Source organism: Barbus barbus (genome assembly GCF_936440315.1).
Source record: "Barbus barbus genome assembly, chromosome: 15".
Lineage (NCBI taxonomy): Eukaryota > Metazoa > Chordata > Actinopteri > Cypriniformes > Cyprinidae > Barbus > Barbus barbus.
In genome coordinates this window covers 30,710,913-30,738,395 of record NC_136743.1, presented here as the reverse complement: position 1 = coordinate 30,738,395, position 27,483 = coordinate 30,710,913, and the positions used below count along the sequence as shown (strand labels likewise).

Genomic DNA, 27,483 nt, shown 5'->3' with positions numbered 1-27,483 from the left:
ATTTTAAACAAAGATTTGTATATTTGTAAAAGTATACACTTTATTACCAACATTCCCAACAAACACACAAACAAAAAATAAAACAATAATAATTAATAATATAATTTTCTCTTTGAATTGAATTAGTATTTCTTAACTCATGAATTCCAACAAACTAAAGCTGAGTGAATTATTATAATGTGTTTCCTGTATTGTTCCTAAAACAATACAAATGATTCATAACAGATAAAAAATACTAATAATATTTTTAGTTCTGATACATTTGCTTTTTTATTGTTTCAATTCAGAAACCTTCTACTACTTCAACTTCCTTTAATTGAATTATAACTTAATACTGTATTACAAAATATAAAGAGTATCTCAAATCAAAAATAGGATCTGGATCTTTTTTTTTTTTGGACATAAAAAGCATGTTTGTTTTTTTCCCCTGTCATTATGTATATTGTCTGTCCAGGTAAAATAAGCTACAATCTTAAGAAAATATTTAATTAATTTTTAATTTTCATATAGATTTTTCACTGGTGTTTTGAATTATGTATCGAATTGTTTCTGTTTTAGGGTTAAAGGTTTTTTTTTTCTTACAGTGTAATGCAATTTTGAAAACAAAAAATAGAAAAAAGAAACACATGCAGTGAGCATTTCACCGGTGAATAAATGTCAGATATCAGGGTTAAATCAACATTTAATTTTGTTTCTATTTATAAAATGTAATCACAGTTGATATCGTGTTTGATACCGACGTTTCACCATCTTTCAGTGTTGGTAAATTAAGCACATGCGTCTACGTTGTATTATTATTTAATTAATTACTGATTTTGTAAACAAAGTCAACATTAATATCACATTTTTTACCTATTTTTGAATGAGTTTATTTTACTCTCTGCAACTGTAAACTCGATTACATTCTAACCTAGTCATAACCTTTCAATTGGATCAACATATGACAATACTGGCTAAATCCTGATTTACAGTACATATTTCATGTTTTACTTGTAAAGCTAGAATGTGATCAAACGAGACTCCCTGGAATAAGTATAAGGGAGAAATAAGCTGTGTTAAAAGCACAATACAGTGGAGTGGATGTTATGGGTGATATCAGAGCTGGTCTGATCTTGAAGGTCTGTGTTTGCACTGCCACATGGGAGCAGCTGCAGCCCATCAAACCCCAGAGGAGCTGTTAGCACAGGTGGCCACAGATGGCATTTAGCATAGAGTGAACTGTGACGGGATCTTCAAACGCACCTACAGCACCCAAACACAATACCAGACCGGTGACAACACACATACAACTTCAATTTTTACAGATTTCTTTTCTTTTTTCTTTTTTAATGTGAGTGCCTGTGCAAAAGTCACCTTCACGATGCTGGGTGTTGTGGGTGACTGCCAGAGCATTGCTGGGAGGTTCTTATGTTGTCTGCATGGCTGCTTACTGGCCCAATTCAATAGAGCCAAGCTCTAAGATGATATTATGGTCTCTAGATATCAGTGTAACTGTACTGGCATTTGTTTTTGCCTTATTGCTCAAAGAAGCCATAACAAGAGGAACACATACATCAGTTGTTCTTTGATACTGCTCATCTGCACGGATGAAGCTAATGGTTTAACGTATATCTCATGGTTGCTCAATGGGATCAATTATAGGCTATAAGAATAAATATATGAAGATTCTTATTTTCACCAAGGCAAGAAATACAGTCAAAACATTTCTATATTAAATATTTTTAAATATTAGGCTACTATTACATATATAATATGATATAACATATTGTAACGGTTTTCCACCGAAGGTGAGTTGTGATGAACTCAAGTGTGGTTTATTAAAAATCCAACAGTGAGAAAAACATGAACAACGCTTGACTTAACAAAAACATGAACAGACTCACCAACAGAGAGTTACACAAACAATACTCGACAAGAGACAATGGGAACATGAGGGCTATAAATACTAAACAATAAGGGTCACATGACATAAACCAGCAAATGAGGAACAGGACACATGACTAAAATAACCAATCAGAACATGACACATTGAACAAAGCAACCGATAGCAGGATCACATGAGGGCAAAGGAACCACACGACAAACCAGGAAACAGGACTAAACTACAAAATAAAATACATGAAAACATGAACATGAAACAAAACCCAAAACAGCGTGACATATATATATATATTATGATGGCAAAGCTCGAGCTAAGTTTTGTAAAATAAATAAAACCTTTGTCACAATGCACTCTGGGATTGGCTGATCTGCAATGGATACATGTGATGCTGCAGCTATATGGCAGCAGATACTGTCCTGAGGGAGTCGTGCATCTATTAATACATAATGAGCCAAATTAACAGTGATTAAAGCCCTGGGATTTAAATGCAGACTCCTCCCCCTGTGTGTGATTTCCCTCATGAGTTCAGCAGCTCATGTGGGACCATCCTGTGTTTATTCATTTAACGATGAAAATAGTGTAGGAGGCCTTTATAGAGGAAACTTTATCAAATCAAACACTGATGATTAATGATGGGTCTGAGCTATACTTGATTTATGAATGCTGCAGTATTTCTGCGTGTGATCTGCATGCCAGATTGACATCTCACGTCTAATGAAGACAAAAGCATCTTGAGTTGTCTAGTCAAAGAATCATTTGTCCAGGACAAATAATGTGATTAACTCCCACGTTCTCCAGGCATTATAAGCATATTGCCAATGTAGAGTAGGAGGATGCATTTTAATACATTAATTACCTTAGATTCAATGAATTTATGAATTCTTATGAAAAACATAGATTTGTGAGGAAAGCAGAATTCTCACAGTTCACGACTGGGATATTTGCCAAATAATTTTTTTTTTTTTATATATATATATATTCCTAGTGTTGATGCATACAGTGCTGGGTAGATTACTTCCATATTGTAATCCGTTACTGATTCCAAATTACATTACATTACACATTTCAGTTAAAATAATCGGACTACTTTTAGATTACTTTTGACTTATCTTGTTTTTCACATTGATTTAAATAGGATAATCTTGTAATATATTGATATAAAAACACAAAGAGTTAGAAAATATATTCCATTTGATATAATCAACAACATAAAATGCATTAAACATTATATTATGTCAAGGGTTCCCAAATTGGGTTTGTGAAGGAACTGCAGAGGTTTAATTGAAAAGGTACTAATTAATTAAATCATAAAAATCAAAACTATTTTAAAATGAATCAAAATAAAAAATTTACTGAAAAAAAATGAAATATTTTATTTGCTTACCTGCATGTCGTGTGGCCATAACCAATGTCAGAGAACCGTAAACATGCAAATGTAAAACTTTATTATTAAAATATTTATTTTAAAATATTAGGGGTACTTCAAATGAAAATATATTAGGTGAAAGAGGATCAGATTGGTGAATTTGTGCATTTTAATGTGTTTAAAAGACAAACAAAAGTAATACATGGTAAAATAACCAACCGCCTGAGTGATAATTCAGATAAAAATGAATGTGTATTTGATGCAACACTTCTTAAACCTGAAATGACTTTTGTAAATCCAGTGGTGAAATGCTGGCACCTGACTAATGACTGATCTCTGTGTGAATATCCACAAAACGGGACTTTACAAAATGGAAAAAGATGAATTGAAAAACTGGAGAATCAATAAATTATGAATACATTTTTGCTGTTGTGTAAATAATATGTAATCATGTAATCCATAAAAAAGTAACTGTGGTCTGATTACGAATATTTTAAAATGTAAATTAATCTCACATTAATTTTTGGAATCTGACAGATTACATGTAATCAGTTACTACCCAGCTCTGCATGTATATGGGCATCAAAATATGCTTTGCCAGCATGCAGCTTTTTTACATTTATATTACAATTTGCATTCGTTTGTGGGACAGCCAGGCCTGATTTAAAGGGTTTATTATTTATTTGTTCCAAACCTGTGTGAGTTGCTGGTCCCCATTTACTTCCATTAAAAAAAATACTATGAAAGCCAATGGGGACCAGAAACTGATCGGATGCCAACATTCTTCCAAATAACTTCATTTTTTATAATTATTCATCAATAATTTTTTTTTTTTGAGTGAACTATCCCTTTAAATGCAGTTTTCACTCCCTTTCAGTGTGCATGTGCCAAGATGAAGTATACTGCTTCATTTCGAAACCTTTTGGTGCCAAAAATTTAGACCTAATTTAAACATATCTCCTGCTTGCATACAAAACCAGATATACGTAAAGCCAAGCATTAGCATAATTTCTGAGCACACAAGCTTTGTTTTAATGCACCAAATAAGCATTTCTTTCCTCGTCTCGCAGTGTCTCTCCGTCAGTTTGTCGGCCGCCCCATGAGCCGCTCACACCAGGAGAGAGGAAGTTCATTAGCTCAGCTAAATCAGAATTAGTCCCTTCATTCTGACGGCCTGAACTTCATTAGACGGCCCTTCACAATCCAGCAGGGAGACGTGATGAATCAACGCGGGATGATATCTTGCCTCACACAGCAGATTCACACTTCCTCCACACCACCCGCCCTTTCTCTCTCACTATCTCCTTCTCTTTCAGTTCAGTTGTTCTGATGTTTTCATTGAAATTGAGAATAAATTGCTCAGAAATGAGAAGCGAGACACGTGTACATAATTACACGAATGAAAGGCACATGCCTGCAGAGCTGACATCAGTCCTGCATCAAACATGCTCAATAAAAGCCGTCTGGACTCGGGAACATTTGCTGCATGAGTCACGGGACAAAAGCGTGTAGGTTTGAGGAGTTCAGACAGACAAAAGAGCCGCGTGCAAATCACAGATTTCTCTCACGTAACTATCACTGCATCTATAAATGATTTAAATTCTGAATACTTAAATTCAAAACCAGAAATGTCTGCAGCACAGGGCTGATTTCTTCTTTGGCTCGTGTGTTCCTGTAGCCGCCCCACTGATGCCTGTTGCCATAGTTTCACAATTCAAAAGAGGCAAGAGCACCAATCAGATAAAGAACAGGACACAATTAGCAAACAAATCAGATTGTTGTGCAGCATGCCAAATGAATGAGACGGCACGGAGGAGCAGGTCCTGTGAGATTACACCCCGGATATCAAACAGCATGCATCAGATTGTGTCGTGCTATAGAACATGCAGAGATACAGCGACCTGAAGCAGCCATGTATGAAAATGATTTTATAGCATAATGTGATACATCCCGACAGACTGATTATTCCGTGTGCATAGTTTATGCATTTAAATGAGTAAACATTCAAGTTCTTTTACGTTTTCTTCCATAAACCTGATATATACTTTTCTTGAATAATCACAGCAACACGAAAATGCTATAGATAAAATAATTTCACTATTGAACCATGAATAATTTAATGGCATAGAGACACAATTCTTCCATTTGTGGTGAAGTAATACAGAATTGTAATGCATTCAGTAGCAATACGTCCAAAACTGTATACATGATTCAAACAGGCGTGAATAATGACTTCAAATGCAAACGATATCTATTAAATAATTGAACAAGATATTTGTTAGACAGATTATCTAACCCGACCTCATGAGAAAACATATTTTTATGAGGTATAAGCCTAAAGAATATATAAGAATAAATAATGTAAAATAATAAATAATGGCTTCGCTTCATAACAAATACATGAAAAATGCAAGAAACAGACTTATGCTGTTTCCTTATTCATAGCTAAGCTTCAGTAAAAACTATAATATGTTACAAATTTAAATTACTAATTAAATGTCAGCTTAAGCAGCTTAACCATTTATAATAGATTATATACTGTATATATTTATATAATAAAATTAGGAACTCATTCATTACATATGAAAGGTTTTCAAAATATTAACAGTTATACTTCTATGAACTTGGGAAATGAATGACAGTGTTCCCTTTTAAATCCTCACAGAACGCATGGAAACAGAAATACTTCCATTCCTCGAAATTAGTAAATGGAAATAAAAGTACAGAAACTCCATGAACCATAAGCACTGCTCCACACACAACCATCCAATGATTAAGGTTAGTTGATGACAAAGGAGGAAGGAAATTTTCATTGTAGAGGGCATTTTAATGGACAATGTTTTTTTTTTTTTTTTTGCAATATGATATAATCAATATTTCTTGCTCAATTTTTCTGGTTGAACATGAGTGTAAATTTTAAATGCATACCCTAGTGAAAAATAAATATACTAAAATATATATATGTGACCCCGACCACAAAAGCAGTCTTAAGTCGCTATATTTGTAGCCAAATAGCCAAAAATGCATTGTATGGGTCAAAATTATCTATTTTTCTTTTATGCCAAAAATCATTAGGATATTAAGTAAAGATCATGTTCCATGAAGATATTTAGTAAGTTTCTTACCGTAAATATACCAAAACTTCATTTTTGATTAGTAACATGCTTTGCTAAGAACTTAATTTGGACAATTTTAAGGCGATTTTCTCAATATTTAGATTTTTTTTTTGCACCCTCTTATTCCAGATATTCAAATAAGTACATTAGCATACAGATGACTTCAAAACTAACATAAGAGAACTAAACTCCCCAAAACTCTTTTGATTTCATGGGGTCTTTAAATAAATACAGTGAAAAAGAATCAATTTAGACTGAATCAAATGCAGCAATGACGTGATGAACAGTATTTTCCCTTTTCTTCATGAAGGAAATGTCTGTTGGCATCACATTTACACAAAACTGTGCATGAAAACTTGACTGAAAACTGCAGTGGCTTCCATTAGCGGGAGATTTTGAGGGTAGGCGCCCTTGTGGGAGAATGTGTTGTGTGTGTGTTTGCATTGATGTGTGAGACGACGCAGGCGAGGGCGATCCCTCGGGCTGCTGTCTGCACCTCACAATCACAAAACTGAGAGACACGCTCCCTCTACGCTTGCAATTATACTCACATACACACACTTACAGACGAAACACAGGAGCAGAAGAAAGACTTCAGTAATTCACTCCCGCCGGATGTGTACTCAGAGCGGCTGACATCTCATCTCAAGGGACACAGTTCTCTCCGGCCCCCTCGCTTGAGTCAGGGCCGGATTACCCTGGTAAATTCCAGGTGATGGGGTACGTGAAGGGTACACGTGATCAGTATGCCTAATGTGACGCTGATCAAGGTGAGTAATGTGGGGACTGTGAGAGGAACAAACTGCAAACCATTCAATCCAATGGAGGCAACAGCTGCACAAACAAGACTCTCATGGAACTGCTGTCGGTTTATAAAGACGATTGTGTGAATAGCTCCATTTTCCACTCTACAGTCCACTCTCCGTTTTCCATATGTGCTCATGAACACGTGTGCTACTTGTACGGTGAAAAGCCTCAACTCAGATGACTGTTTGCTTTGGAGGAAATCAGCTTCCCCTGACTCCTGCCAGTAGAAAACCAGCTCTGATCTGCTGCCAGACCTGTCAAGGAGACCATGCAGAAGAAAAAAAACATACCAATACAAACCGCACGGAGGTGAAAGTACACTGAACTCATGCAGCCTTCCAATGGGGGAAGACAGCCTTTCTATATACAATCTACAATGTCTTAATGCAGCCAGAATTTCACTTGAGCCTAAATGGAGGTGGAAGTCTTTCCAAATAACACACTATCTGCAGTTTAGAGTCTGTTTAACTAGGGAAAATAGCCAAAACTGTCGAATTTTAAAACGACAGTAATTGTGCTTACAGATTTATGGTCAATGTTAACGCAGTTGAAATGTTCAATTCTTTGGTTGCTGCAGCCCCTATAATTGGAAATTGATCAAATTTGGCATGTGTACTCAGAATGTCCTGTTCTCCATCTGTACCAAGTTTTGTGCAGCTTGGACACTGTGCTCACAAGATACAGGCCAATTAGCCACTTTGGACTACATCCAAAATTATATATTGGTTCCTATCTTTTTAAAAATGTATCAACATTTTTTGATGCCTTTTGTCAGCCTCATGTGAGTTCTAAACACTGGATGGAGTTTGCCAGAACCTTTGTGATGTGTCTACTGTCATTGATTTCGCTAATGTACACCCCAAAAACACACAACCATTCCAAGTCAATGTTTTGTCACATGTGCCATACTACAAATACACATGTGAAATGCACAGGAGACGCAACTATTTCTTATTCTTCTTCATCAAGTCTATGGAAGACCATAGATCCATATCATAAAAATTGAGAAATTTGGCACACTGATAGAGGACAATCTGGACATTAACCACGGCAATTTTGGAGTCTCTAACTCAAACCCTCTAGCGCCACCAACAGCTCAAATTTGGGTTAGAATTAGGACTAGAAACCATTTTTTCATCCCTCTGATTTCTTGGCTCAAAATGCTTTGATTTTATTTGCATCTGTCTAATCTTAGTCTAACAAATTTGCAAATAAATCTGAGATATCTAAATTACTACCTTTACTCTTATATATCCAAATGAAACTGAAAACATATTTGTCAAGTTGCCAGACATAACTGATTGTATTGCTGTCCAAATAAACTCAAGGGACAATATTTCTGTATATTGTAATATAGTACATGGTATAATACTTCCATAAAGAGACTCATAAACTACTATTAGTTTTCTGAAAAGAGACATGGCCATTGTATTCTCAACTATATAGTCTACATGAGTCATTTGTGCATGGACCTCGATAATTGCCGTTTGCGGCTATATTTCTAACTTGTACTGTAATTACTATTATGGATTTTGTGCGCCATTGCAGTCCTACACAAAAGCCTACACAAAATGCATGGAACAGATGTGGGAGAGCGCTAAAATAGATTAGCTTGTTGGAGTTCTCCTGTTGAATGTCTGTTGTCAATCCCATGCCCAGCAAACTAACCTCCCACTTAGACTCTTGGAGATGATCTAGTGCCTGCCAGAGGGCCTTAGTGTGTGGGATTTGTGTTTTTTTTTTTTTTAGAAGCCCATTTCCTTATTATGGAAACTGAGCAAGGGGTCACTAATCATTCTCTCAGCACACATGACCAGTATTGTGAAATTTATTTTAAAATAACACATTACAATATTGCATTGCTTAGTTACTCTTTATGGAAAGTAATGCATTATGTTATTTTTGTGTTACTATTTGTCACCTGGACTGGGTTTGCTTATTTGTTTTTTGATAACAAAATACCCAAAAGTTAAATTTTTTTGGCAACTGTAAAAGCCCTTTCATATCAAAAGTGAAATTCCCCGCTAGTGTTTTTTTTTTTTTTTTTTAAGTTGCCAGCCACTGCCAGTATTTTTGATAATTTTCACAAAAATTTCATGGCCCCCATAATTTTTTGTTGTATGTATATTTGAATATGTAATACGTCAACAGAAAGAACAGAGCCTCTACTTTTAAACAAAAAATGACATTGTATTCTAGCTTCATGCATTCTGTTTTTATAAACACTTGAATATGGTACGTTTAATTAAAAAAGCAACATTTTGAACAAAAAAAACAACAAAAACAAACAGAGAAATCGCGTTTTGTCAAAGACTACGTCCGGATCAGATTCAGATTGATGATCAAAACATAGATGGAATAAATCACTTCCATTAACACATCCAATCTATCACATTGTCATTTCATTAACTCATGTTTGGCAGTTTTGATTTATATGCTGTTTAATGCTTGATGATTGCGTTATTGTAAATATGCATCTGCTTACATACACGATCGCTTGTGCTTGCTTCTTCATCGACGTGTTTTGATCCAAGCATTCAGTACTCTTTCAGAAGAGTAATAGCGCCTTTTCCACTATTGAGACTATTTAGAGTTCCCACTTCAGGTCTTGGGAGATTATATGCTGTTGAGTACATTTAGGGGGGCAATTGCACTCTTATCTCCAGTGTTTTAAGTTTGTGAAAGTAGAAACAGATCTGGATATGAAGATATAGGCTGTGTGGAGTAAAACATCCAACTGGCCATGTTCCTGTAGTGCAGGCACAGGCTCCAAGGTCACCCACATTGGGCTGTTGTCTCATGCTGTTGGCTGCATTAAGAGCATTTCACCTGCTCCCGGCATCCCAGCGGCGCGACTTCCTCCCGGGAAACCAGGTGGAGCGTTAAAAAACCTCCACATATGGTGAAGTCAAGCTGCTCGGAGGCTGCTAGGTGTCTGCTGTGGGGATAGCAGCTCCTAAAAGGCCCAGCTGGCTGTTGGAAAAGGGCTTCTACATTACTGCACCCCAGCGGCTGCCTCTTTCTGGAAAGAGCGCTGGCCCACTCGCACCAGAAGGCCATTTTAGACTCCTACTCAACACCCCCCACACGATCTCTCTCACAGACCGACTCTGGATCCAACAGAACATTTGGTCTTTCACTGCTGCTTAATCAAATTCCTCCATCTGGCCGCAGTTTTCCAGCAAAACAGGGTAAGGTGCCTCCGACTGGATATTGTAGAGGGAGCCACAGGCTGCACACAAAACACATATGTGACCCGCGCTGGCAAAATGAGTCGGAATGCGCACGGGCTAATTTTGAGCTAAACGCAAAAAAAGTGAAAAATATCAATTTGAGGTTTTCATAAAAATGAGTTCATTAAGCCCTCATCTAGTGATCCCAATGCTCCAAATAGTAATTAAATGTATATTTATGTATAAATATACATTTAATAGTATAATAGTAATTATGTATTTGTAATAAATACACTAAAGGGATTTTTTTTTTTACATTTAATTATTTGTTTTTCTTATTTGAATGCTTTTATTTAGATGCAAAATTAAAAAGGTAATGCATTATTTTTTTCTTTCTTATATTTTTATACTGTTTTTTTGCATCTGTACCTATTTATAATAACAAACATAAAATAAAAATAGCTATATTGTGATTATTAATACAGTAATTATTATTAAGAAAAGAACTGGAGGAAAAGATGCAATGTTGCTGGTGCTTTGGAAATTTCTGAAAACTTTAACTCGATTTTTCTTAAAATTGACTTTGCAGACTCTATCAACGGGAGTAGCTCAGGCATTTTTCCTCCGATTCCAACCAATCATACATCATTTTGAAGGTATTTTAACGAGAATGATAATGTGGAAATAGAAATAACTCACTCTTTGAAAATTTGCTCATTGTGACTCATTTTGCCAGCACAGGTCACATATATGCAGAACAATATAAAGTATATTCAAACATGGGTGACAAATTATAGGAAATTCTCGGGGATCCGGTGGCTCTGTTATGATGTGGGGGGTATTTTGTTGGCATGGGTTGGCTCCACTGGGGATGGGTCATATGTTATGGCCTTCATCGTCATCAAATCTCAGCCCAATGGAAGATTTTGGACCAATGTGTTATACATCATCAAAACACCAAATGAGGGAATATTTTTTGGAAGAATGGTGTTACAATCCTTCTGTAGAGTCAATTCCAATCTGTCTGTTTTGGCAATAAGTGGTGGCAGTAGCTCAGAAACACTGACTTCAAACTATATTCAATCATTCGTAAAGTGAGTCTACAGTCTTTTTCACACGAGAACTATTTTTGTTGCTACCTATGTAGAATAGAGCGTGCCAAACCTGAGGTTTCATCTCAGTTAGGACGTGGCCTTAGAAGGCATCTGTCCATGTAGGCAGTAAGGCAGCTCACTAGGTTATGGAACTGAGCCAGAGTAAAAATGAGAGCAGACAAAAGGAGATGTCTTTTTTCTGCAGTGTCTCCAGGGCTTCACCCTTGATGTGGCGCATTCATCATCGCGCCTCCAATATCAGTTATTCAGCGGCTCGTCTGCTTACAGCAGAATTAATTTGAGCTTTAATTACTCTCATCGGTGGAATGCTGATGAAGGCAAGCAAACGGGCAGCTTGGGACACCACTGCACTGCTTTCATACCACCTCAATTCCACACGGACACACGAGCTGGCAAACAACCGGCAGGCTGGCCGCGTCAGGACCCGCGGTCTCAGATACAGCCCGGAGGACAGGAGAGAAGAATCGAATGGCAAACCGTATACGCATGACAGGTATGTAAGTGATTAGACAGACAGCCATTACAGCAAAATAAGCCCTGACAGGGTTATCAGAACATAGCAATATAACAAACACACAATAATATTACAATATATTTTTATGATCCCCTCCCTTATACTTATTTATTTTTTCATCCTCTTTTGCTGAATAGTCATTTAAATCTTAATCAACATCATAATAAGTTTTTATTACACATGAATAAGGATGTGTATGCATTTTTTATCTGAAAGGTGACAACGGGTCTAGCTAAAGGAATACTCTCAGAAAAAAAGGCACAACCCTAAGGTACATAACCAAAGGTACAAAAGCTAAAAGGTGCATCATTTAACCTTATTTACCCCTAAATGGTACATATTAGTACTTTAAAGGTGCATATTAGGAGTTTAGAAGTACATACATTAGTACCTTTTGAAAGGGTTCCGCTCGAGTGAAAGTTCTGTACATGCTTCCAAAGAACATTTAGGCTACTTGTGGGTTTTTTTGTGTGTTTTTTTATAGATTACTAAATAATTAGATTAATCAAGAAATACAATCTTATTCTTATCAGCCTTTTTTTTTTAAGAAATGCATGGATAGTTGTAAGAATGCAATGCAATCTTGTGTTGGTATAAATGGACAGAGGAGTTAAAATAGAGCTCTTCTCCACTTATGATTGCTGTGGAAACCTACACTTTTTCAGAATCTAACAGTCTGTTAGTTGGCTAAATGATTAGTTATTTGCATACTTAAAAAAAAAGTGTTCTAATAGGATGCAGGGTTTTTTTGTTGCTATTTGAAAACACCTAAACAAAGCCTAACATAAAAGAATGCACAGGGTCGCAAGGTGAATTTGCAAAATCTATTTTAAACTTGGCATTGTGTTTTAACAAGGTTCCTGTAGCTCAAACAGCAGAGCATGGCACCAGCATAAGCAAGGTCATGGTTTCGATTCCTGGGGTATGCATACCTTTGAAATGTATACCTTGAATGCAATGCAATTCACTTTGGGTAAAAGTGTTTGCCAAATTCATAAATTCAATGTAAATGTAAAAAAAAACAAGCACAGACTGAATGCAAAAATGTTTGGCCATTATTAGGGCAAGATAGATATTAGATAGCCTACAGGTAGTTATTCAACTAACTACAGTTTGTAATAACAGAATAGCAGATGATTTGAAATTTGATAATAATTATAAGTACAGATTTGTTTCATTTTTAATTAAAATTATACTCTAGAGCAGAGTTGGCAGGGCAAATATTCCCATTCAAATCCATAAAACAAAAATGCAATTAAATGATGTTTATTCTGAACAAATTATGATGTTGATGATATTACATAAAGAAGACTTGTGTGGAGGTCAAAGAAGAGAGCTAATGGTGTCATGTGGAGAGAGATGGACTTTGCACAGGTGGAGGTCTGCTCATGGGTGGATGCTCTGACTCCCGCTACAAAAAAACCCTGCTTTAATGAACAGCTGGGTCACCAACGCTTGGCACCTTCATACTTCTTAATGATAATAATCATTACAACGTAAGCATCTTTCCCCAAAGTCGGCAGAGTTAGCAGACACCGGCAGGCAACGCTGCCATTAAGAAGCGAGAAGAGGAGTCTTCATCAGAGATGTTCAGATGCTCAAACAAAATGACTCTAATCACTAATGAGATCAAACTACAATTAACACTTCATGCTCTTAATGATGGGAAATGCTGAGCATGCCACGCTGGTGAACCTTGAAAATGACTTTAAGTTCGAAATGATTTCCCAAATGAACATACACTTTTTCCACAGTAATGTTTTGTTCGAGGGAAAGTTTGTCTAGATACACGTTCCAGTAGATCTGAACATTTTAAGAGGAAAGATATTACAACAACAAAGGCCTTCAGAAATTGCAAGGTGCACTATCTATATGCATATGCTTAAATTCAGGTCTAAACCCAATAAAAATGTTTATCGCAGTAATGAGATGGAAAGGGATGTCCTCTCGTATTTGTTTTATTGTATGTGTGCAAAGCCTGTGCGTGAATGTTTTCCAAGCAAAAAAGGCATTGATTCATCAATAAATTAAAGTTATTACTTAAATGATTCTAAATTTATAAAAACATACACAAAAATAATCCAGAAGGCCTTATATATGGTATCTACACACACACACACAGCGTATATGTGCAAAGAAATACAACGGTGATTTTTAAATGAAAGAATTTGTTATTAGAAGAGTGAGAGTTAGAAGCATGCAACCATTTTCTTCTTAAATTGTCTACAGATGAGAAAAAAATCATGATTTTGCTAATTCCTACCTAATTAATTTGGATCTGTGTGTTGGATTAGCAGGATTGGTTTGAGCTCTGATGCTTTAACAACAACCCAGGATTCTGTCAACTTGCCAACAACAACAATATTAATAATAATGAAATGTGTCTAAATATGTCTGCTTAATTATTAAGAAAAAACAAATTGGATAAACCTTTCACATCAACACATAAAACATCTGAGCAACAGAAGCTGCTCCTTCTGTATCCCCCTCACTGTATTTCACAGAAACCTTTGTCTTGTGAATACAGCTGTCAGTGTGGGCATATCACAGGCCATTATCTGCCCCATCCACATTCATTATTGAAGCTAATGATCTGTTGTCCTCCATGCACCTCAATGAAGGAGGACTACATTAGAAATCTCTCAAGTTAATTAGTAATTAGAAACATAAAAAATTAATCAAAGAAAGAGAGTGTTTCAGGTTTGAGTCTCAAGGTGTGGGGGGGGGGCAATATGGGTAATGAAATGCTGATGGTCCTCTTTCAAGGGCATTTCAACACCATGCAGCAACAAAACTAATCAATGGAGCTTATTTATTTATTATGTATATGGGCGTTTCTTCAACTACAGGCACTTTAGGCTCTATATGGACTTTCAAGAAACCTAATTTTTAATGTGCAATTTTCACACTAACACTATTCAGATTGTTCATATGTATAATTATGTTCATAGCGTTAGAAATAATGATGCTGAAAATCACATTACAAACATAAAATGAATTACTGTTGTCTTGCTATGGGTGACTTCTTAAAATTTGGATGTACTGTAAATACATACAGTACAATTGAACCATATATTCACACATTTAGCAAACTTTTAAAAAATTTATTGATTGTGCATAAGAAAAATATTTAACTCACCAGGTTATATGATATTAACCTTCATTTTTCACCTTCGGTTAATATCTCATATTTTATCTCAATAATGTTTTACACTAACACTTTCACTGTTGTCTCCTCTGATAATAAAATGGATAAAAAGGATATAAAAAAAATAAATACAAAATTGCATTATTTCTCATCCTAATGCCATCCCAGTTGAACATGAATTATGAATTTTATAAAAAAATGTAAAGTCTGGGACAAGCTTAAAACAATAAAATCCCTGTCAGAACAGACGAAGAAGCTTGATCCAATTCAAAACAGGTGAAGAGAAACTTACCAAAATACTGATGTCTAGGTATGATGTTGGTGGGGTTTACATAAAAAGTATTTGCTTACAATGCTGTATGTATATGCATGTACAAAATTTGAACTGATATCAATGTTTGTTACAAGCCAACTGTTCCAACTCAACTTAACATTAGCATAAAAACAATCATAATAAAGACTAAGCTGATTTGATAAATGTTATGGTACATATGAATATAAAGCTCTATAGGTTATTCAGATGAAGTTCAGCTCAAGGTGTTGATTTCTTTTATAGACAGGACAGTTATAAACTGAGGTGCTGGGAGCTGGGAAAGATCTGGCGTGTGTTCACTTGTTTGAAGCACCTGAATCTTATTAGAACACTCTGGAACATTCCACAGAGTTCCATGACTGCAGCCAGAGGGCATTATGAAGGACTTCAATGAGAGAGTTCACTAATCAGCATCCTGTTCACCAGCAGAGCCCAGGGGGCCAAAGCAATAAGAATAGAGGATTTGGGAGTCCGGAGAAATACGGCAGCTTCGACAAGCGGAGTGATACAAACGGTGAAATGGCTGTTGGAGTTCTGCTGGACACTAATATCAACACTCTTATCAGCCAATCAGATTCGAGGACCAGAAAGCACTGTTGTATAAATATTGTTGCTCTTTTGTTGGTTTTGATTGCTTCTATTGTCCTCATTTGTAAGTCGCTTAAAAAGTGTCTGCTAAATGACTAAATGTAAATGAATATATATATATATATATATATGTGTGTGTGTGTGTGTGTGTGTATTTATATGTATATATCTTTACATCTGTATATATATACACACATACACACACACACATATATATATATATATATATATATATATATATATATATATATATATTTATTTATTTATTTTATTATTTTTTTAAATATATTTTTTCACCATGAATGAAAGGATGTGCTAAATGAGATTATATGAGAATATTGTAAAAAATGCAATTATATTTATCTGACTGGCATTAATGAAACAAGCATCGATCTAATGATCCATTTAAATAAAACGAACTCACTAACGGGACATGCTATGTTTCTCTACTGCTCTGTTTATCCACTTCATTCCTCTTCTTTATTCAGAAGATTTTCTCCTCTCTCCTTTCAGCATGACATCAGCCCACAGCGCTGCTTCACACAGAGTGGCCTGCTGGACAACAAATGTGCATCCTACACTGCTCCAAGCCTGCACCAACTGCTCTCTGCCATCCACCTCACCCACCTTCCTCTGGCTGGGCCGCCCAGGCCATAGGCTCCCCGCGGCGCACTGGAGCGACACAAGGCTGGATGTATTTGCTGCTTGAGCGTGAGCCACTGTAATCAGCCACCCCCACCTCACGCCACATGCAGGACGCCCATGTGTGACCGTCCTTGAGAAGGTGGCCCACCAGCTTGGCAAAAGCTTTAGAGGAGGATGGAAATTTGCCCTTTTTCCTTTTGCCTGATCTCATAAAATCTGAAATATGTTGAGCTTATGCTGACATATCAAGTGTCACTGGCTGGATCATGCACATGAGTCAAATGAAAGGAAACCTTTCTACATCTTAAAAAAAAAAAAGAGTAACCAACTAACCAGCAAATATGGATTTGGGCCGATCACACTGTGAGTTTCTATCCGCAGGCACTTTAGTGCTCCTGTGGCCAAGATCAGTCCCTACTGTCCAGTTCACACCTACCTCCACCTCCTTACCTTATCCAATTGCCTTCTGGAAGATGTCTCTGTGGAAATCAGCAATATTAATGACTGTGAATCAAATCTGCCAGGAAAAAAGGCACCAAGCACATCTTTTTATATTTACGAACCACAAGGCCAGGTTACAAGGACCTACTGGCTTTTGTGCTCATGTTTAATGACATCCCATTCTCTACATATTTAGAGTTATCGATGGCAATAAAGCACGGACATGTGCCTAGAAACAACACCCTGAAGAGCATAGCACCCGCTCCATTACATAGGCTAATAGCACTGACAGCTGAGCGCAGATAACCCCGCGGCCCCCTGTTTCACTGCATCTATACAGATGGCCATTAACAGGAAAAAGTGTGCCCTTTATCCAAGGGAAAAAGATATTTAAAGCTTCTCAAATATGGCCTTTGTTTTTTCTCTTTGCAGTTTTGGCACATGCTGGTTTATAGGGAATTACAGTCCAGATTTACACATACTTGAAGAGAGACTGCAAGAGAACACGATTCAGCAGAACCAACTGAAAACTGAAAGCTTCTATATCTATTGAGAAAAATGGAACATGCTTCTCCCAAGCAGAGAGGCAATTCTGTTCTGACACATTCTCTGTCCATAAAACACAAAAAAATCATGAATAGGTATAAATAAAGTAATGAATAAAGAACAGGAGAGAAGATAACCACATAAGACCGTTGACTAAATCTGGAAATACAACATTCCACCCTGAAATTGTGTTCCCTGTGATGTTTTTTTCCAAACACTCAAACTGAATTATTTAACCGCATTTAAGTTTTAAACCCTGTTTTATCCTTGATTATATTCAAGAGTCATAATCCAGTAATACCATTAAAGGTGTAATAAATAAAAAGATCCAAATGGCAAACAAGTTACATGATCATACTTAACAGCAATACTCAAAAGTCAAATTGAAATTGAATTGACAAAATGTTTAGCCACTTCTTACAGATCCAATTAAAACAGTCTTACCTAGCATATGATTGGCCACATGGACCTGAATGTCCCATTTACTGTAGAAGACCATCTGACACTTGATGCACTGGTAAGTCTTCTTCTAAACAGTGGGAAAAAAGAGACACCAAATATAAATTAATAGTATTCGACAATGTTGAAACAAGAAAATACATGTTCCTTATAATTGTGTTTTTGCATCTCCTTTTGGAAACACTTTATTTTGATGGTCCACCACCAATGAGAGTTAGTTGGCATGTAGTTGCAAAGTTACTTTTAGTCAACAGAATGTCTAAATGGGACCATCAAAATAACCATTATTATGTAAATGGTACATCCCAATAAAAAATCATTAGCAACATTAATTATCACTATTAATGTGGCAAATGTACTGAACATGCACTGTATAAGTTTACTATAAGGCACACCTTACCTCGTCACTTTGGGTTGGGCTAACTCGTGACATGGGGGAGCCATCGGGGGTCCGTAACAAAGCTTCTGGTGTTTGATCTCTGTGCACTGTCTGCAGGTGTGCTTGAAGCTCTGCCTCAGACTCGAATTTCACATTGCAACTGGAACAGCGGGTCTTGGAAACAGAGGGTGATACTGATGAAGACGATGAGGAAGAACAGGCAGTCTTTCCCTTTACAATACCTGGGCTAAAGCTCTCCCCATGGGTCCATCCAGCAGCAGGACCTATCAAGGTTTGAGCCCCTTGATGCAGCTGCTTCCCTCCATTTACACTTGCGCTCTTGCTACCAACAGCATTGACACATAGCGTGCAAAGACCATATGTCAAACCATTAATGTCAAGTTTCACCAAGTCCTGCTTAAAGTGGAACTCTTTGAGACATGCAGCACACTTGACGATTTTCTGGCTTTGACTGTGTTGAAGTATTGTGGCAGCTGGGCATGCAGTTGGTTGATTCGTGGATGCCACTCCAGTTTTTTGCATGTGAAAGGTGCCGTGGATCTTGAGTTCTAGAGTTGAGGTGACAGTCTGCATGCAGACCACACAGCGGAAGCCAGTCAAAGAATTGCGCAAATCGGGATGAATCTGACAATGCTCCAGGAAGTCTTCCTCACTCTGCAGAGGTAATTTACAGATCCGGCAGCTTCCGGTGTCCAGGCTTTTGCTGTGAGTGACCTTGTGTTCTGTAAGAGTAAGTAGGGAAGGGAAGCGCTCTCCACAAATAGGACACATGTAGTGTTTGACAGGCCCTAAGTGTGTTTGCATGTGCTCCCGAAGTCCTCCCTCTGAGAAAAAGGTTCTAGAGCAGACATTGCATTTGTGGTTTCCTTTGATCATTTCTGCCTTCCTTTTGTGTAAAGCACTCTCACCAGGTCGAATGTTATGGTCACGAAATTGGTGATTGGTTAGGAGAGACTCCATGGTATAAGATGCACCACAGATGTCACAGCTATACATGATCTCTGAGGTATCAAAGTCTTCTTCGCTGCCATCCCGACTGTTATGAGACTCCCCTGCAACAGTTCCTCCATGACTGTTGTTCAGAAAGGCCTGTAATTCTCCATCATCTTTGGCAACTGAATCACCGCTACCGGACGTGGATCCATTGGTGCTGCAATTCTGGGTCTTTCCCTCAAATACACAGTGCTTTTCACGAAGGTGACGTTCTAGCAGATAAACAGCATGGAAAGCTTTGCAGCAAAAGTGACAATTGTACTTCTTGCTATGGGTGGTAATATGACACTGCAGCTCTACTTCAGTGCCAAAGGACTCACAGCAAAAGATGCAGCGGTGAGAACAACCCTGATTTTCAAGGTGATTATGTTTGACATGCATTTGAAGGTCAGCTTCATGCCTGAAATCCCAGTTGCAGGAAGTGCATCGGTATACCTTTTTCTCATTACTGTGCTTCACCGCAAGATGGAGTTGAGTTGACACTTTAGAGTCGAACACCTCCTGGCAGAGAGTACATCGAAAAAACACAAAGGTGTGCATATCTAGAAGGTGCTTCTGCAAGTCATCCACAGATGTGAACTGCTTGTCACAGCTCTCACAGATGTAGTATGTGGACATGATGGTGAAATGTGCAGTCACATGTTTCAGAAGAGACTCCTGGTTAGGAAAGTCTTTGTTGCACTGTGAACAGATTAGTTGTGGCACGACACCATCAAGGTGGGTTTTTAGGTGTGTCTGGAACAGGTCTAAACTGGTGTACTTAGCACCACACTGGTTACAAATGAACTCACTTGAACATAAGGAAGTGCTGTTCTGTTTGAATAGCGAGGCTTGTTCTACAGAGACTGGAGATGAAGGGCTCAGGACTCGCAGAGATCTTCTCCCATTGTTGATATAATTCAGAGCAAGAGGGATGTTCTTGTGGTTCTCCTTTATGTGCTTGTTAAGCTTTATGACACTGTTAAAAATGGGGGAGTTGGTACAGTAAGAGCAGGAGTAGATCTCCACAATGGGATCTTTTTGAGTGACCGCTAGAGGAGAATCAAACTGTACGCTTCCAGAGTCATAATGCGTCTGTCTGACATGTTCTTCTAGAGTGGCCTCAGTTAAAAATCCCATAAAGCACTTGGGGCAAAAAAATGCATTGCTTTCTTTGGCGACTGGATTAGGAAAGCCATGGGAGCACCGTATGTGCTCTTGCAGAGCATTAAGATCTCTAAGAACATCTGGGCAGAAATTGCACTGCAGCAGGTCATCGGACAGGTTAGCAAGTACATCCGAAGGATCCTTGACATTGTGGATCTGTTTCAGGTGCTCATTCAAATTGTAAAGGGATGGAAGGATCTCCAAGCAAAATTGGCAGGTATGAGCCTGTTCTGGCTTGTCAACATGTTTGGTCTTAAGATGAATCTGCAGCAAAGCAAGGCTTGAGAAAACTTGTTTGTTGCAGTAAATGCAGCTGTATTCGATTTTTGGCTGTTTGGCAGATCGCCCATACATGTTATTATGCGTGGCCCTCTTTCTTCTCCCGCGTGTCTTGGGCACTGCAGAAGCAGCCTCAACCATGGTTGAACTGTCAACAGAAAGGTTGGAGTCTGGGGTAGTGCTTGAAACAGAAGTATAACCTACGGGCAACACGGAGGGGCTATTGCTGGACTCTGGGAGTTGGTGGATATCCATGTGAGTGTAGAGCTCCTCTATAGTAGGGAATTGCTCAGAGCAAACAGTGCATGCATTGCTCTTTCCATCTCTCCCATGCACCTGATTGATGTGGCTCAGAAGCGTTCCTTCATCACTGAACGGCTCGTGGCAGTAGATGCACTGCAGGCCAGGTTCGAGACTCCCTCCTATAGGAGAAGAGCACTCTGGGTGGCTTTCTGCAATGTGCTTCTGCAGTTCCTCAGGTATGTCAAAACCCTCCTCACAGCGGCTGCACTTGCGTGTCTGTTTTAACCTCCACTCTTGAGGGGACATTGTATTCACTCCATCCTTCCCATGTTCATGTACCTGCATGTGTCCGTGAAGTGAGTTGGTGGACAAGAACCCCTGGCGGCACACTGGGAATTTATGGGGCTTGTTGGCAGCGTGCGTTTTCATATGGATCTTTAGATGATCGCTGCGTGAGAAAGCAGAGTCACAGTCTCCACAGTGGTACTTTTTGTCACCGGTGTGAAGCTTGATGTGTCGGTCACGGCTGCGCTTGTGCTTGAACAAGCGACTGCAGTATGTGCAGCTGAAGGGAAGTTTATCTCTGTGGCTCTGCTCGTGGCACTTAAGGAAGCTCAGGCGACTGAAGGATTTTGCACAAAACTGGCATGGGTAGGGTAGGCCTGCACCTCCTTCATCCTCACCGTATTCATAGTCATCGACATGGCCTGGAGACGTGTGGTCTTTACTAGATGGCGACGATGCAGGCCAAGAGCAGAATGGGTCATCTTCTATATCAGTTCCATCTGTCAAAAACAACCAGAAGATAAGACAGAATGCATTACCTTTTTACTTTTTGGTGGTACACATATGCAACAATATGTCTGTCTTCTAACAAATTGTATTTGTGAGAAATATCTCCATTCAAAATGACATTAGTTTTGGCATGTATTTGCTTGTGTACTGGTAATTACTGCTACTCTAAGTGTGCTTGTCTTTCAAACTATCATCAGTTCAGAAAATATACTTTTATTGCAAGTCATTATGCATTAGTCGAAGACTTGTTTTAGGAAAATTAGTAGAGTATGTTTTCAATACTGTTTGATATAATATTTTGTTTCATTGTAATGAATGTACGTTCCCTGAACTACATTTCTGCGACTATTAATATGTTTAAATGAAACCGAAAAAAGGTAGTGGTGATTTATATCATATTTCATCTTATTGTAAATACAGTGAGGAAAATTTCAGTAGGCAAGCTGACTGATGTTATCAAGTACGCTGCTCTTTGCAGAATTATTGAGGATGCAAGTCCGAAATTTGCGTACTTGGTATTGAGAAACACACGCAGACCTACATCACCATACTATTTGCCTAATCTCCTTGGTACTTTAGTTTAGAGCATGTTGGAAACGTAGAGAGCAACAGGTCTGGGGGGGAAAATGTTCCTGGGACAAATTGTTCCAGGTAATTTTGGTGGGAAAGCGGCTATTATGTGTCCTATTCAAATAAACCTGACTTTAACACTAAGTTCAGTCATGTTTTTAATCATTTGCTTTGCATGAGTGGTTCTAATGTGTTGTGGAGATTTATTTACTTGAAGTAAATATCCAACAATGCAATCAATTCAAAGGTTGCTAATAGTCAGCACTGGGAATGACAAACTAAAAGGTTTATTCTCTTAATTCTTTGCATTTAAAGCATCCACCACAGTCATTAAAGTGCCATTTGTGTACAAATTCTCTGCCTTGATCAATACATTCCAAGACAATCACTGTCAGACTTGAAAATGCCTGGTGTGAAAAAGTAAGTACAAGTACCTGGTGTGAAAAAGTAGACAAGTATATTTAATTATATAAATACTTAATATTTTCTGGAGTCTTGTGCTGATTTGTTATAGTGTGATATTCACTTCCAGGTGTCTGTCAGAACAGATAAATTACCTTTTTAAAATAGATGCAGCATAAAAAGCCTCAAACTGTTGAATATTGTGCACCCACAATATTTCAGTTATGAACTTTTGCATATGGTTCAAGGATCAACCCATGAGAATTCAGGACTGCATTTAGAAGATTATTGTTTAACTAAATAAAAGGTCATAGTTGAAACATCTTTTTAGTTTATAATCAGTTGATTGACTATACGAAGGTCTATGCTTAAGCCTGATTTATACTTCTGCGTCGGACATGCACCATAGGCTGTGTGTCAGTTTTCATTTATACTTCTGCGTCGCTGTCCGTGTCGACATGCAGTACACATGCAAACCGCGAGTCTGTAGTGTCCATGGGCAAGTTTCTGGTGTAACCCACAGTATCAAGGCAAAAGCCGAAGAAGAAGCAGCTTATCGGAGAAGCATCAGCTGTGACGGTGGCAAATAAATGTCAAAGAACAGATCATTTATTTAAAACTACAAAGAAAAAGAGACGAGAACGGAACAGGAGAAGATGGCATTCTTTCAATCTCCACAAGGACTTGTACCATGGCAGAACATATAATGCTATGTTTTATAATAGATGATAAGACACTTGTTATATGCTCACAACCTATGGTGTAGCTATGGCGTAGATTCGACGCAGAAGTATAAATCAGAATAAGAAACACATCTGACCAGGGGTGGATGGACATAATGTAACCTAATTATACAGGCCTTATTTAAAACCAACTAGTTTTTCAAACAACCCATCAACCCAACTTGTGTCCATATCCTTTTAAATAATGGAGTGAATTGCCAACCAATAAACTGCCAAGAGGCAGTGCTGAGAAAGAGAAAAACAAGGGGAAATGGCTAGGATTTATGAGACATCTTCAAGCAACCTACTCACATATTCATGTCTCTTCCATTGTTTTTACCTCAGGATCGGCCACGGTAACATGCATTTATGAGCACTTAACCCTTGGCAGCACATCTTCAGGAAACAGATAACAATGCAAGCTGACCTGCTGTTCCTCTAAACACACAGCTTTACGCAGCTCAGCCCAAGATACACATTCTGAATAATTCCTCCTGTCCTATTGACCGCATAGTTTGGAACATTCTGCACTAAAAGTATGAACAGACAAAATGTTACCACAAATGTGATACAATGAATTTAACACATTTCAAAATCAGTGTCAGGATTGTCTAGTGCTCACAGACAAGAGTGTGAACACTGACTGATGGGATCAGAGTCAGGGCAAAAAGACAGTATGTTTTTGTCTCTCTTACTAGTCTTGTTTTTTCCTTCCTTCACTCAGACGAGAAATGTGCAGGACGCTAGCCGCCTGAGTAAATAAAAGCCAGAGTCTCATGGGTCCTCATCCCCGGCTCATGGCAGCGGTCTCTGTGTGCCTGCCAAAGGGGATGCTGGTCCTGAAAACCTACACCCTACAGATGAGGGTCTGTTTTTGTTGGCCTGCCAAAGCCTTCCTGAGCATCACTGTCCAACATCCTGCCACTTCTACAGAGGAAGACCTCCATCTTATGGGCTGACGTTGGTGCAGGGTTTTTTATGTGTACAGATGTAGCTCTCAAAGCAACACTCTGCACAGCTGGAAACACTTTTGACATCAGCTTTATGAGTGCTTGGAAATGGAATAATGTACTTTAATAGTTCTGAATAGCTGCGGTTGCTTCATCCAACAGTTAAATGAAGGTGCTCCACCAAAATATCACGTTCATATTCAGAGGCTATTCACAGAAAAAGACACACACACACACACACACACACACACACACACACACACACTAACAGTAATATAAATGATCTTTTAATCATGACAGTCTAGATCTATTTAGGGGCCCTAACCTTAATGCATTAAAAATCATATGGTTGTGTTTATTATCAGTATATAAAAGAAAACATTATGCATAAAACAACATCACATTAAACATTAAAGTCTTACACAAACAATATCCCTAACTTCTTTGACTTCAACCAAAAATTCTACTTTCATATAATAACTAATTTAGCTTTTCTTTATGGTGAAATTAAGTTGTCAAAATATCACAGCAAAATATATTATAAATATAATTATGTTGACCTTAATTAAGTACCATTTTAGTTTGTGTTTATAGATAAAGATTGTGTTTTTATAATAAAGAATATTTGTACTTTTTATGAGTGTAAATTTTTATCTTTGGGAAATTAAATATTTTTGATTAATATTAAATCAAAATTTACTGTAGAACCAACCATTTTGGTTTAACTGAACAAACTAATAAATTAGATTTTTTTTCTTCCCGTTTCTTTCTTTCTTTTTCTCTCTCTTGCTCTTTTTCTGTGTATAATTGTGATGGCTTCTATATAGATTAACCATTATAACATAATTTTGGGAATTAGTTATTGCTGGTAAACAACTATGTAAAAAGATGTTGATTAATTACCAGATTGTCAAACATTTTTTTTCTTTCTGTTAACATTTAGAGGTTTAGCTCAAATGTAAGTGGTGAACACTTTCTCAAGGCACTGTACTCTGCAGATAGCTAATATAGCAACTGGTGCGGTCACTCTAAAGAAGGAAGCAGACAGGAAAAAAATGCATGAAAACATGTTAAAAGGGAAATGTAATCGCACAGAGGAAGATGCTATGAGCTGTGAGGGAGATGATGAACAGTTTGTTAAAACAAAATGGAAAAATGCATGTGTTTTTTGCCAAAATACAAGTACAAAAGGCAAAGTTTAAAACATTTTGTCTGATTTTTTTTGTTTGTTTTTTTGCCTAAATTTTTTGCTGAATGCCTTACAGTCACATTCCTTCTCTGTATCCTTCCTGGTATCACGCACAAGTTATATCTGTGCAATTGTGCTGAAATCAGGCATTACCTATCTGAAGAATGTAGAATGTGGAATCCGTGGTGTCCTCGACATACTTTCCTAAGAGGAAGTGTCCAGATGGGCGGCTTTGGGTAGCCCTGACCTCCCCTAAAATTTGATTTGCCACCTCAGATACCATCAAGAAAATTCTAAACTTAGTTTAAATCTGAGCCGAAAGCTGTGTCACCAATGACAATTAATGAAGAGGGCTCATATAAAACATGGTGTAAGTGAGTGTGCTCCACACTGGCCACCTCAGAGTTTGAAACTGTATTTAACCTGGAATATTCGTTAAACATAAGGTTTTAAAATTACAAAGTCTCCTTTAGTTGCATAATATAAGAATACATTAATACATTTCACTTGAAAGCTCAGCTAAAGGCCTCCTCCTCATATCTCCATCCATCATCATTTCTAACAGGCTTCGGCTAAGATGGTTTAATCTTGTTTAGGAGGCCAGTTACTGATTCTTCAGCTGTGATTGCATCATGCTGACCTAAATTCCCGGACCGCTGAGAAAAACATCATCACTAGAAAAGAGTTAGTTCCCATACCAGTAAACCAGTAAAATAGTTTCAAAATATTTTTCTATATTTTTTTTTATGAGACCTGAATATGAAAACAGTAATGGATATATATATATATATATATATTTCAATGCAATGACTTGAGTATGTTTTTATATGTAATGGCATAACTCTATTCTATTGAAATATGGTTAAAGTGTACTGCTAAATGTACTGACAAGCATTTATAACAAACACAAATATACTAAATATAGTTGTTTCTATTAACACTTGTATTTAAATATATTTCCTTACACATTTGAAATGATTGGGATTTAGTACGATTTAGTACATTTAAAAAAAAATCACGTAATAATGTATTATTACATAACACACTACAATAAGCAAGTACTTTACTGTGCTTTAGTATGTTAGTCAACATACCAAAATAAGTGTAATTATTTAAAGCATTACAAAAGATTATTAAAGCATGGTTTAAAATGTACTTTAAAATAAAACATTTAATTTGATATTATTACAAAGTGCACTTTAAGTGCGCATTGGTGGGCTGTTATTTTATTAAAATATCTGCAAGTAAAATATATTTTTGAGATTTTAAATACACAGCATTTTAATTAAAAAGAAAAGTGGTAACCCCAAAATGATAACATCTAAATGAACTGGTTTTATTCAAGTCAAAAATATGATTTAACATCACTGAACCAACCTATATGCACGGCAAGTCTAATCTTTATGGGTTAAATCAGATATAAATAGCTCTTTACGGTAACAATTGGAGGTTACCACTTACAAGTGCACATGCAATCCAATAAAGCACACATCTTTTTGACGAGGGTATTGTGAGATCAGAGCTCTGGCGTCTGACATCCACAGCTTCCTGTCCACCACAGGAGAGCAGCAGCGCTTCAGCGAGCCTGTCCACATTTACCCATGTGCCCCAGCACACGCACTAACACTTGGTCAGTGTCCCAGAAATCACACCGCACAGGTGGACACCCAGAAAGACCAGA

The 27,483-nt window shown here is 37.4% G+C and overlaps 1 protein-coding gene across 1 annotated transcript in view; it reads right to left on the bottom strand.

The window, feature by feature from the left end:
- LOC306880784 (zinc finger protein 521-like) overlaps positions 1–27,483 on the bottom strand; it is a 93,097-nt gene that overhangs the window by 27,037 nt on the left and 38,577 nt on the right. Inside the window, exons 3-4 of the mRNA XM_079434545.1 lie at positions 18,514–21,959; positions 18,099–18,183 (exon numbers count right to left, since the gene is read on the bottom strand). Of these exons, the coding sequence (XP_079290671.1) occupies positions 18,099–18,183; positions 18,514–21,959 (3,531 nt within the window). The remainder of the gene's footprint in view (positions 1–18,098; positions 18,184–18,513; positions 21,960–27,483) is intronic.